The 11,905-nt window shown below is 38.1% G+C and overlaps 1 protein-coding gene and 1 non-coding gene across 3 annotated transcripts; both read right to left on the bottom strand.

Annotated features, from left to right (window-relative positions):
• Positions 1 to 274: 274 nt before the first annotated feature.
• LOC111405958 (ubiquitin-activating enzyme E1 1-like) lies at positions 275 to 6,344 on the bottom strand. 2 transcript variants are annotated; one of them, XM_023035094.1, is made up of 7 exons: positions 6,192 to 6,344; positions 5,692 to 6,041; positions 4,568 to 4,785; positions 3,032 to 3,826; positions 1,934 to 2,802; positions 1,410 to 1,842; positions 275 to 1,094 (listed from the first exon to the last, which is right to left on the bottom strand). In XM_023035094.1, exons 2-7 carry the CDS (start codon positions 6,026 to 6,028, stop codon positions 498 to 500), a joined length of 3,249 nt encoding a protein of 1,082 aa, XP_022890862.1. In that variant the 5' UTR covers positions 6,029 to 6,041; positions 6,192 to 6,344; the 3' UTR covers positions 275 to 497. The 2 variants fall into 2 exon arrangements, with proteins under 2 accessions (XP_022890862.1, XP_022890861.1); XM_023035093.1 differs by lacking the exon at positions 6,192 to 6,344 and having other exon boundaries at positions 5,692 to 6,175.
• A 71-nt stretch (positions 6,345 to 6,415) lies between these two features.
• Positions 6,416 to 6,497, bottom strand: TRNAS-CGA. Its single transcript has one exon. It is a non-coding gene; the product is annotated as a tRNA-Ser (tRNA).
• Between the last annotated feature and the right edge of the window lie 5,408 nt (positions 6,498 to 11,905).

Raw genomic sequence — 11,905 nt, 5'->3', positions numbered from 1 at the left:
ACGTATGAAACCCACTGTAGGGAGCATGTATACTTGAATTCTTTATATTTAAATCCTTTTTTTAGTGACATTGAGAATAACAGATAACCGAAATGGTTGCAGACAAGAATGTTCCAACAACAAAACATTGGAACATATAAGCACATAAGATCTAGGACCAAAAATATAACACCATTCATATGTATGATATATGACCCAGGATCGCTATAATCATTCACCAAGGTCAGAATAATTTTTTTCGCAGCCAACAAAATTCAAAATATTAAGCAGGAAATGACCAATAAAAGTCAGCTCTGTCCCAAGCAAGGCTAGAGCAGGGCACTTCAACATAAAGCTACACAGTTTTCAAATTTACATGCAAGTACATGTAACAAGTATCAAGTTTTGTAATTGAAATCAACCGAATTCAAGATCAAGGTTTATCATGGAACATGATATTCATATACAACCACAAATTATCTTTTGATTAACCAACACGTAGGTGGAGTAAACTAAATCTATCTGAAGTATATGGAAATTTGAGGAATATCAATATCATTGTCTTCATCATCCTCACATGCCACTACGATATCAAAATGACACCGGTATGGTGGCAGCTCAGCTTTCGCCACGTCCTTGACCAGATCAACCAACTTCCGATCCATTCGCTCTTTGTGCCTTGGGAACATACTGTTGTAAAGCAAGCAACTACCAAAGGAAATGCTATAAGCATTCAAGCCTTTATTCTTGAGCCATTGAAGCAACTCTCGAAGACTCGGGTTGTCTTTTAGAATCCACCTGTCCCAAATAGTCCAACTCAAATCCTGATGCTTGATGACTTTGGGTGGAACAGGCTCAGCCATTGAGAACAAAGGAAGTGCTAGGTTTGCAAATGTGTTACGATAATCTTCAAGTTTGTGCTGTCCGTCTAGAACCTTATACAGCTCGAGGCAAACAAATCCTGTGGCCATTGCCGTGGAAGTTGCAATCGCAGGGATTATTCTCCCTGCAATAAACTTGGCCTTGAGCTTATCGACTTCAGGAATACTATAGTTTCTCGCTCTCATGTTGGCAAAACCAGTTATCAGGTCCATATGATAGTTTGTGTCATCATCCTGCACATTAGAACTCAAAGGGAGCTATTAGTGTCCACAAGTGCGAGGTGCTTATTCAAGAAGCATTTCTCGACAGATTTGTCAATAATGATAGATAATCAGTTTCATTATTTTCCTAAATGCAAGGATAGGTTTATGTTTCCTGGCTGTAAATACCCAGCGTACATTTTCTTTTCTAAGATTCCTGACACACCAGCCCTGCTATTATTGAATTTATGAGTAATTTCACCATATTCAAGGCCAGGATGCACAAAAATGACAGAGGGAATGCATGCAAACGTATACACACAGAGACAAACAGATGGACAGACGCACCTTTTCAAACTGAATAGGGTTCATCTTGTAACCTGGTGTCAACTTTTCTCGGCACCTTTCTAACTTCATAACCAATTCACTGATGACAGCAGCATCATCAATGGACGCAGTAGATAGGCTAGTTGCTTTCTCATCTGTCACAATTTTTGCATCTTTTTTTGGCAGGAAATCAGGGATAATCACTTTCTCAACAGCATTAGCTAACTTTTCAGAAGAATTGACCCAGTCTGGAATTGGGATGCCGAAGGTCTCTGCTCTTAATATAGCCCCTGCCGTAACAAACTGAAGATGGCTTAAATCATGAACAGAGAACTGAAGTGGGCGTGGGAAACGCTTTGGTGCCGACCAGAATGGTGCCCCACTGCTAGTAACAGCATCCTCGGGAAAAGTAAATGTCAACTGCTTGACCCGGTTTGAAAAGTAGTCTTCAAACCTGAATTCACAGGGAGTATTACTATCAGAACCTTAAAAGGGAAATTGATAGTCAAAAAATGATAACTAAAAAATAGTGAGATGGTTATTACTTCAAGCGAGCCCAAGTAATGCAGTCCTGGAAGGTGTCACATCTGTCCCTTTCAAGACACTCTAAAACACGTTCCAAAGTGTCCCGGGCCTGGGCATCACCGGCTTTGTTCATTGCAGATATATATTCATTTGGATTACTCAAATAAGCATTAACTTCAGCAGGTGTCTTCTCAAGCAGCCCCTCAAATTCAGATCTAGCCCATGTCAAGCAATGGTCAATGTTGTGTGGGAATGAATGCACTGTGCACATGGGTGCTTGCTTTTCCGGTGGGTCCCTTGATGCACCATAATTTTCCGTTTGGTGAGGGATTACCATCTGAGTGTTGCACTTGGCACCCAAGGTTCCCGACTCCAGAAGGGGTTTCTGGAAATACAAGCATCTCTGGTCAACATAAAGCCTGGCAGTCACATTGTCTAGAGCATTGATGACAACGTTCAAGTTCTCCCAGAATGTATCATCAAAAACATTTTCAGTTTCAGGGCTTGCACGGTTTTGCAAAGCTTCAACATGAAGACTTGGGTTGATCAAATTAGCAGCTGAGGCAGCAACTGTTGATTTTGCCTGCCCGATGTTCCAATCCCGGAAAAGGAACTGCCTGCTAAGGTTGCTCTTTTCGATGACATCATCATCTGTAACTGTTAGTTTCCCTCCATCTCCACAACAAACGCCCATCAAAGCTAGATTTTTCAGAAACTCACACCCCAGTGCACCAGATCCCACAATGAAAACTTTTGCATCCTCAAGTTTCTCCTGTAACTTAGATCCAAATACAGAGATTTGAGCATCATAGCGTGAATTCAGGGGCTTTAAGTCGTCAGGATCCAATGGTCCGTTGGGAAGTGATTCAACAGAGTCGAAATAGAAAAACTGCCACCAAATTCCTCAACCAATTAACATTCGACAACAATGTCAGGTTATAACTCCAAAGATTAAAAAATAATGAAATTCTAAATTGCAGATAATTTACACCAACACATTCTATGTGAAAGAAAATTTATTCGTCCTGTCCTGGTAAAACGTATCAATTGATTATTACAGTTACTGTAAAGCATGTAAGTTATAAGTGTACTTAAATTTATATTCAAGCTAGACAAACCTGAAAAAGTGGGTGGAATTTGCCTGAGCAAGCCTTCACAACCTCCTGTCCAACAATACCACCGAACATGGCTGCCATGGGGTTTAGCACAGCCCTGGCACCAAAAGCAAAGTTCCGAAGAAGCTTCTGGTCAATCTCCTCAAGTTTCCCATCAGGCAAGCTATTATTAATATCATTAACAAGAGAGATTAATTTTTGAGCATCTTCCTCAGATCCAGCAACAGGGTAGCGTCCTAAATCAGCAATAAACTTATCCAGCGCTTGAAATGCCAAATGAAGGAGAGGTGGACGGTCAAATTTGGAGAAATCACTCAGGAGAAAATCCCCAGGATCCTTCAGCGCTTGTTTCAGTGTCTTGAAGTTCAGGACTTTAGGTTCCTTTACTTGTGTGACAATACCACCTCTCTCATATGCAGTATAATTCGTGGTGTCTTCTTCAATGGTGAATGAGTATGGCCTGGCATTTTTTATTTTTCTTGGTTTTCCATCAGTCAATTCAGTCATCCCTCGCACTTCGGAAAACACAACTAGATCTCCGTCCTGAAACTCAAGCCTCTCGTCATCAACACATGCCACAAGAGCAGGATTGTCATTGCTAATAGATGCAATAATTCCCGTACGCGGATCCTCACCATCAACATCAAAAACTGTGAACTTGGGACCAAAGTCACAAAACACACTACCGAAAAGGCCATGAACTTCAGATTTGATAAAAGCAATTGGAGGCTGATGCTTGTGGCAATAATCATCATATTCCATTGCCTTGTCTAAGCTAATATCAGTAAATACAACAGCCTGGAGATCAAGTATAAAATAGTAAGAACATTCTCCAATTTTGTAGTGCAGAACAAGTAAACAGACAGATTTGCTGTCAACAGACCGTATATTTTGCAGGTCTTAAATCACAAAAAATCTTGTACATTTCTTATTTAGCAATGTTATGACAGTTCATATATGTATATATATATGTATATGTATATGTATATGTATATATATATGTATATATGTATGTATGTATATATGTATGTATATATGTATGTATGTATGTATATATGTATGTATGTATGTGTGTATATATGTATGTATGTATGTATATATGTATATATATATGTATATATGTATGTATATATGTATATATATATTTATATTTATATTCAACAAAGTGCCATGAGAATACAAGACCTCTAGAGGTCAAGATAATCAATGACTGAAATATCAGGCCAATAAGTCATTAACCCAAAACACACACTGATTTCAACAACAGAATAATTGATCACGAAATCATCAGCATGCACATTTTAAGTAAGACACAAAAGTGCCGCAAATGATGGATAATTACTTTTATTCAACTTAAAAGATCCAAGCACAAAAACAGAACAATCTTCAAGGATAACAAAAATAATACTTGATTGGTCAAGCAAATAATATATATCAGATTAAATTTACACAAAAATGACCCAAGACATCAATATAGAAGTTAGGATTTTGCATGAAAAATTTAAAGCTCACAAATTACACTTCATCAACAAAATGTACCTGAAAATTAGAAAGCTGCTCCTTAGTTAACTCATCCGTTAAAGTAGAAATGACTACAGCATTGTTAAGTTCCTGCAATTTCTGGACAGAAGCAAGCGCCCTGTTCTTTCCCAAATCTTCTTCAGAGAAGATAAAACTGCTGGCTAAATCCCACAACTCCACATTCCCCTCATCATGTAAGGTCACAGATTTAACCCCAGCAAGAATAAGGTTCTTTGCTGCAACAAAAATATCTTACTATTACACAATCTCTTCCCATGATCATCAGAACCAGCCAATGAAATCATAGTAAATGGATACTTAGATGAATTAATTGCAGAAATAACAATGATAATTATGCAGCATAACCAAGTGAATACGTGTTCAAATCAGCATCAAGGAAAAACTAAAGAGGGGTCACCAGATAAAACGAGCTATACTGTCACAAAATCAAGAAAAATCAAATTGTAACATGAAGTCTTGGTGCCACCGTTCTGTCTACTCTTTAAAATATCTCACACACTAATACTAATCATACATCAAATGTCCATCGCATAAAATATAAAATATCTCAACTAGTGCAATACATCACAGTTTCCCCATCTTCCTTTCATCTATCCAAATTGCTTGATGAACTATCCAAATCCACGATTTGGGCTTGATTAATACAATTACATACATTAGCACACGTAAATGTACATAAAAATGAACATCTAAAAAGGCACATGTGTGCTTTGACACGAAATGCAGTGGATACACTTGCACAGAGCTGAAATGAAAATAGTAACAGATAATGGCTATGAAAATGCTTCACCCAGTATTATACAAAAATAAACAATAGTTTTACTTTTGAGAATGTCATATAAATCAAAAATAAGTAATTCTTCTTAAAGCAATCATCAGCATGAAAATTGGCTAAATAATTAGAAACTAAACAAACGTAATTTCCAATTTCATCCAATCAGTTTCCACAGAAATCCAAGATTCCAAATGGCAATTTTAATCACCACAACAGAGCACCCTATACATTAAAATCAAAATAGACAACGCGAAAATCATTCAAAAGTACAATACAAACGTGCTTACCCTAAAACTAGTACATATAACACACACGTACACGCATAAGTCTATAAAAAAGTGCTTACCGACTTCAGCACCGAGACCTTGCAAGCCCGATACGAGGATATTTGAAGCAAACAATCGACGCATAGTCTCGCGCCCGTACACAGCGAGCTGACGACTGTGCAGATCCTCGTCGATGTCTCCGATCGGCGCCTTACCATTCCTTCCACCAACGCCGTTACTAACACCGTTATTCGCATCGGCATTTCCTCCTCCCATGTTAACTGCCGATACCCCGGCCGTGCCTCCGGTGGCTGACGTTGCAGTGGATACGAAACTTCGGTGCTTCTTAGTCAAGGAAGAGGACTCTGAATCTACTTCTAGCGCCGCTCCTGTAGTAGGTCTCTTCACAGGAAGCATAAAGTCCAAAGAACTGTTGGAATTCACCATTTCAAGAATCAAAAGCTCAAAATTAATTACTCAATCAAACAAAAAATAAAATAAAACAGTAATAAAGCGAAGTAGAAATTAAAGAGTATGCTAGCTGAGTAATGAAATGGAAAGCAAAGACGGGAAGCTATACCAAAAGAGAAATGGCGTGGGATGCGATAATTAGGGTTTGAGATTGTACGGGTCAGATGTGGATTAATCAGGTGGGTTGGATGGGCCGAATGTGAGGGGGAGAAGATTGGTTCGGAGGGAGGTTAGGTATAAATCAGGTTTGGAATATGGTGTGGCAAGCGGAGGCTAAGCCAGGTTTGGCGGTGTAGCTAATACAAAAAGGAAAATGAAAAATGGCAAAATTTGCGTCGACAGCAGGATTCGAACCTGCGCAGGCAAAGCCCAACAGATTTCGAGTCTGTCTCCTTAACCACTCGGACATATCGACGATTGGCGCACTGCCTCTACTCACTAATTACCTATATAACACTATTTCATTAATGATAAATTGTTAAAAATAAACTTATTAGATTTCAATTCATTAATAGGTGGAAATAATTTTTTAATCTCTGTTTAGTTTTGATAAAAATAGTTGGATATGAAATTATGGTTTATTTTTTATATTTTCACTGGCATTCGGTTCGATTCAAGTCGTACCAATCAAGATCGCACTCATTCCTAGCTAAACCAAATACGTGCAAGTATGTCTATAAGTCTCTATTTAGTTTTGCTAAGAATCATAATAAATTTTAATAATAATTAATGAAATGTGCGGATAAAAAATTGATAAAATTTTTGAATTTCATAACATATGTATCTAGTTAAATTAATTATTGATTTTAATTTAAGTCCATGATTGATGCACATTATTTCATCGAAATAAGTTTTGTAATAATGAATTTTTGGAGTATGTGTGGTGAAAAAGTAGAAAAAAATTCAAATTTATGTGTAAAATAGTTTATCATGAGTATGTATGTTTGAAAATGAGTTTGAAAAAAATTAAATTTTGAGATAATGGAAATCAAATAGAGTCTAATTTTTATGAACAACTTTTTAGATTAGTCTAATTTAATGTTAATCAGATATTTCATTGGTATATTTTATTAACTTTCTGTAAAAATTTATTAAAAATTTTGATTTTAATCTTTACCAACAACGGTTTAGAATGTGTTTGAGCCACATTTTTTTGAAAGAATGTATGTTGAAATAGTAGATTAATGGAGAATGTGTGTTTAAAAATGAGGAAATTTTTTAAATTTGCGTGTAATATTATTTTATTGAATAATTTATAGTTAAAATGATGTCAAATCATTATTTAAGAATGTTTTTTTTTTTTTAAAGAATGAAGCTCAAACTGGAACTTAATAAAAAAAATGTTTTTAAATTTTACACCCTAAAATGGGCTATTAAAAATTTCGCCAAAAGTAGCCTGAGAATTTCCCTTAAAAACAGGTTGGTCAAACAATTGAAATTTCACTTTGACTTATTTGTTTGTTAATATTATCAAAATGGCCTATTGAGTGATAAATGACAAAAATACCCTTAAGTACATTATACAATTACAGACGGAGGTTTCTTTTAAAAGACATACTACCCTTTGGTTAACAATTAAAAATCAAACATTTTCCACTTAAAACATCAAAATCAGCAAACTTTTCTTGTCTGTTTACTCCAACAGATAAAAACACTATCATCTTTCATCTGCTTCAACCTCATAAACTGAAAAATTTATCAAACGCGGTAGTTGAAATTTTTTTTTATATCACTCTCGTCAGATCGGTAAATATAAAATACACAGATTTAATTTTGTTTTCATTAAATTATTGTACGTTTTAATCGATAAATTTTATTTCGGCATATAATGTTAATGTAGATAATTTTTCAATAGATCTGTGAAAAATTTAAGCATTTAACGAGGAAAAATTCATCTGTATATTGGTAGTTGAATTGATCGGACAGTCGGCTATCCAGCTAGCAGTTAACAGCCGACTGTCCAGCTAGCAGTTAACAGCTGACAGCTAGTTGTTACAAAACAACCGACTGTAATGGCCGACTGTTTGCCCGCTGTTTTCTAAAAAAAATTTGTTTTTATTTTTTTGCTATTTTTATTGTAGTTGATATTTTTCTTGTAATTAAAAATTTTGTTTCATCATGCAGATATGGTTGTAGTCTCAGTTTGTTATTTTGGTAATTTCGAATTGGACGAAAGAGCGATATGGAAAAATGGACGAGTGATAAACGTAATGGTATCCTAATTTCCATAACATCAAATACATTATATACAGAACTCTTTAATGTTTTACAAAACAAGCTGAATGTCGATTTATCTCAGTATGACATGGAACTAAAATTTAAATTCAGCGAGCATGATATTCCGATTCCTCCTATGATGATTTCTTCTGATGCCAAAGTGAATTATTTGTTTGAATTGAACAATAAGCACATGACTCCTTTTTGTGTGACTTTAGTGAGGAATGATGTCGTCGAATGTGAACAAGTAGACTCGGATGGAGGGAATCACAATGCTGATGATTTTTGGGATACGGTCTAGATAGCAAAAACTTCAAGAAGAGAAAGGAGAGGATAAATTTTTAGAGATAAATTTTCTTATCTTATTCTGAATTCCCAAATGATTGATGAAAGAATCCAAAATCCTAATGAAGGATGTCTAGGAGCTCTTGAAGGGAACCGTGAAGATGATGTAGTTATTTCAAAGACAGTGTTTCGTGCGGGTTAGTCGCTAACAATTAAAAGGGATCAGACGATTGTGTAAGGGACAAACCTCTTGAGACAAAGTCCCAAAAAGGGGTGTTCTTTTATTGGCGATGACTTTACAATTGGAAATTAAAAACAGAATGCCTCCAAGGGGCTCAAGCACACGAGTTACTGAAAGAAATGTTTAAATCTAAGCTAAGAAAATTAAAATTACATGTTCTCCGTTTGAGAGTTTTTGATTCGGTCCTTTGCTTTATGTCTTTTCTCCCTTTTATACTTCATGGATGATCTCTTTGTGATCAACTGTCTAAAAACTGCTTGATCGTTCTACAACTGCCCACTTTCCTCGTAATGGCCAGCTTGTCATGAAACTGTCTTTTTTTAACTGCTGCCATTACTCTTCGTCGTTCAACCGTTGTCGATTGAATTTCTTGAATCGTGGAACGTGATAGGGCTGCTTTAATAACTGCTTTGATAACTGCACTTCTTGATAACCACAACACTTTATGTTTGCTAAAACCTTGGGCGACTTGAAGGTTTGGGCGAGAATAGAGTAACAGCTCTGGGCGACTGCATGGCACTCCATTCGCTTAGATTCTGGGTGACTTGCAAATTTGGGCGATGGCGTTACCGCGTTCTTGGGCCTCTCTATTTGGGCATTCATCTTGAATTGTTTGATTGGGCTTCATTCTTTGGGCTATCTGATTTGGGGATCCTCCAATTGGGCTTCATTCCTTGGGCCGTTCGATTTGGGCTGAATTTTTATGTGTCAACAATTACCCCCCAATATGGCAGAATTAATACCAATTATTAAATTTTGTCATATTCACTTTGTGTTTCCAGCAACATTCGAAATTCCCAAGAATTTCAATCATTGTTTTCTTCCATAGCTTGAAAAGATGCGACGTTTTGCAAACCCTTATAACCCCCAAACACGCCATTTCACTGCACCATTAAATCACGCCTCACTTTTTCGCGTCTCTCCCACGATTTACGGTTTATCTTTTGCTTCCCTGCTACGTAACTCTGAAAAAACTCCGTTTCATCTCTAGTGGCTACTTCACAATCTCAAGCTGGCGACTCCTTTAGTTTTGATGACTTTCAGAAACTTCTGAGTCGTCCATACATAACTCCGAGTTTTCTCGCGCTCGCCAATGTCGAACTCAATGAGTTCTACCTAGGTCCTTTCTTCAACAATGTAGAGGCAGGCGGCGGTGGGTCAGCTGTTTCCTTGTACTCAAGGCCTTCCATTTCTAAACTCTCTGACACTGGGGCCACTTCGCGAAAGAGGTATTCACACTTGGTCTAAATCTGATGTAGCTTTCCGTAGGTGGCATGCTCGTCTTGTTGGCCATTGTTCTACTAAGGCACTTTTTGATAATGCTAGGATTTCTGATTTGTTAGAAATCTCTATTCGACCCCCTACTTTTGATTTAGCACTTTTTCGATCACTTTGAGTTTTTGGTCTTCTGAGTATAATACCTTTATTTTCCCTCTTGGCCCCATGTCTATTACTTTAAGGGATGTTGGGGCCCTAGTGAATCTACCACCTTTGAGCGATACCATTTTTCCTGGTATCTTGGTTTTTGGTGGCGCCCCAAAGTTTGGTAAAAACTACACCGAGTCTTATTCAAGCATGCAAACCCTTCACAATCATTAGAGCGCTGAGCCTTCTCATACTGAGCGAGTGACTTTTCTTCTAATTTGGCTTTGTAAATATGTTTTGTGTGTGCCAAGCATAAAGCCCTCCCTGAGTTATTTACCCATAGCGCACGAATTAGCGCGTGGCAGGCCTTTGAATTTATGTTCTTTCTTTTTGGCTGCCCTTTATAGAGGCATGACTTCTCTTTAAACCGAATTGAAGAATGGTGCATCTCCCACTGGTAGTGGACCTCTTTGGTTCACTCAACTGTGGTTGAGATCCTATTTCCCATTGCTTGGTGCTCCATCAATTTCTCGCTCCTCTACTAGCTGCTATGGGCTAGCCATTGAGCCCTTGGCTCCTGTAAATATGTCTAGAAGGGACATTTTTTCATTCTTTTATTCTTTGGATTCAATCCCTTCCTTTTTTCCTTTTCCTCCCTTTTTGACTCCAAACTATGTGCATCCCCCTCCACTATAGACAGCGCGAGCACCTCCCTGCTCATTTGGATCCAGTTTTTAACCGGGAGGGAGCTATTTCATGATATTTTAACTGGGACCAATGCCAAGGCAGGGGTAGAAATTTATGCTCCCCAATTTTTTGCCTGCCAACTTGGTTTCGGCCAAACTTGGCCTATTCCTCCTTGCTATTCAAGGAACTTGATTGGCCGCTAAGGCGGAGGCAGAGGCTATAAATGCTCGCAATCTTCTTTTAACAAGCTATTTTTCATTAGCCCCCTTCAATTCTAGCCACGCCATCCATCCTCTTTTTGAACAGCTCTGGCCGTCAGTGAAGCGCAGATTGTTTGCGACTGATGCCAATCGTGCCTTTCATTCACTAGACCAGCCGAGCATTTCTTCCCCTCCTCATGTTTTAGTCACTCCTTTGTCCATCCGGAGTCCTTCTCCTCCTCGTCGCGCTAAACAATCTGCTCGTCCATCTTCTTCTCTCCCTGCCAAGCCTACTACAGCCAAGAGTGCCCCAAGCCGCAAACGGTCAGCCTCAGCATCTCCCATTCTGGAGGATGATGATGATGATACCCCTCTTATCGTCAGGAGGAAGGTAATTAAATTGGTTTACTCACAAGCATACTTTTCCATACTTGAAACTTTTCTGTGTGCTGATAATTTATTTGGACTTCTCAGAAAAGTTCAGACTCCTTTAAAGGCTTTAGCATCGGCAGCTCCTGCTCCATCATCCTCTGCATTGACAGCTCCTGCTCCATCATCCTCCGCTGAGGCTGCTTCATCCAAACCGGTTGATGAGGGGACTACGCTTAAAGAGACATCCTCAGTCCCAGAATCCTCATTACAACTCATGAATGAGTCACCTTCTTCCCAGGGCGTCAACCTCCCCAAACATCGAAGCAGAAGGTAATTCAGTTTTTTTGATGCCTTACCTTTGCTTGTGCTGTTGGTTTCTGATTTGTTGCTCTTGAGTTCTGCAGATACTCCTATGAGTCTGCCCGTTGTGGCAACATCTTCTCGCTCAGACAAGGG

The sequence above is a fragment of the Olea europaea genome, chromosome 12, assembly GCF_002742605.1.
Source record: "Olea europaea var. sylvestris chromosome 12, O_europaea_v1, whole genome shotgun sequence".
Lineage (NCBI taxonomy): Eukaryota > Viridiplantae > Streptophyta > Magnoliopsida > Lamiales > Oleaceae > Olea > Olea europaea.
This window is presented reverse-complemented; position numbering and strand designations above follow the sequence as displayed.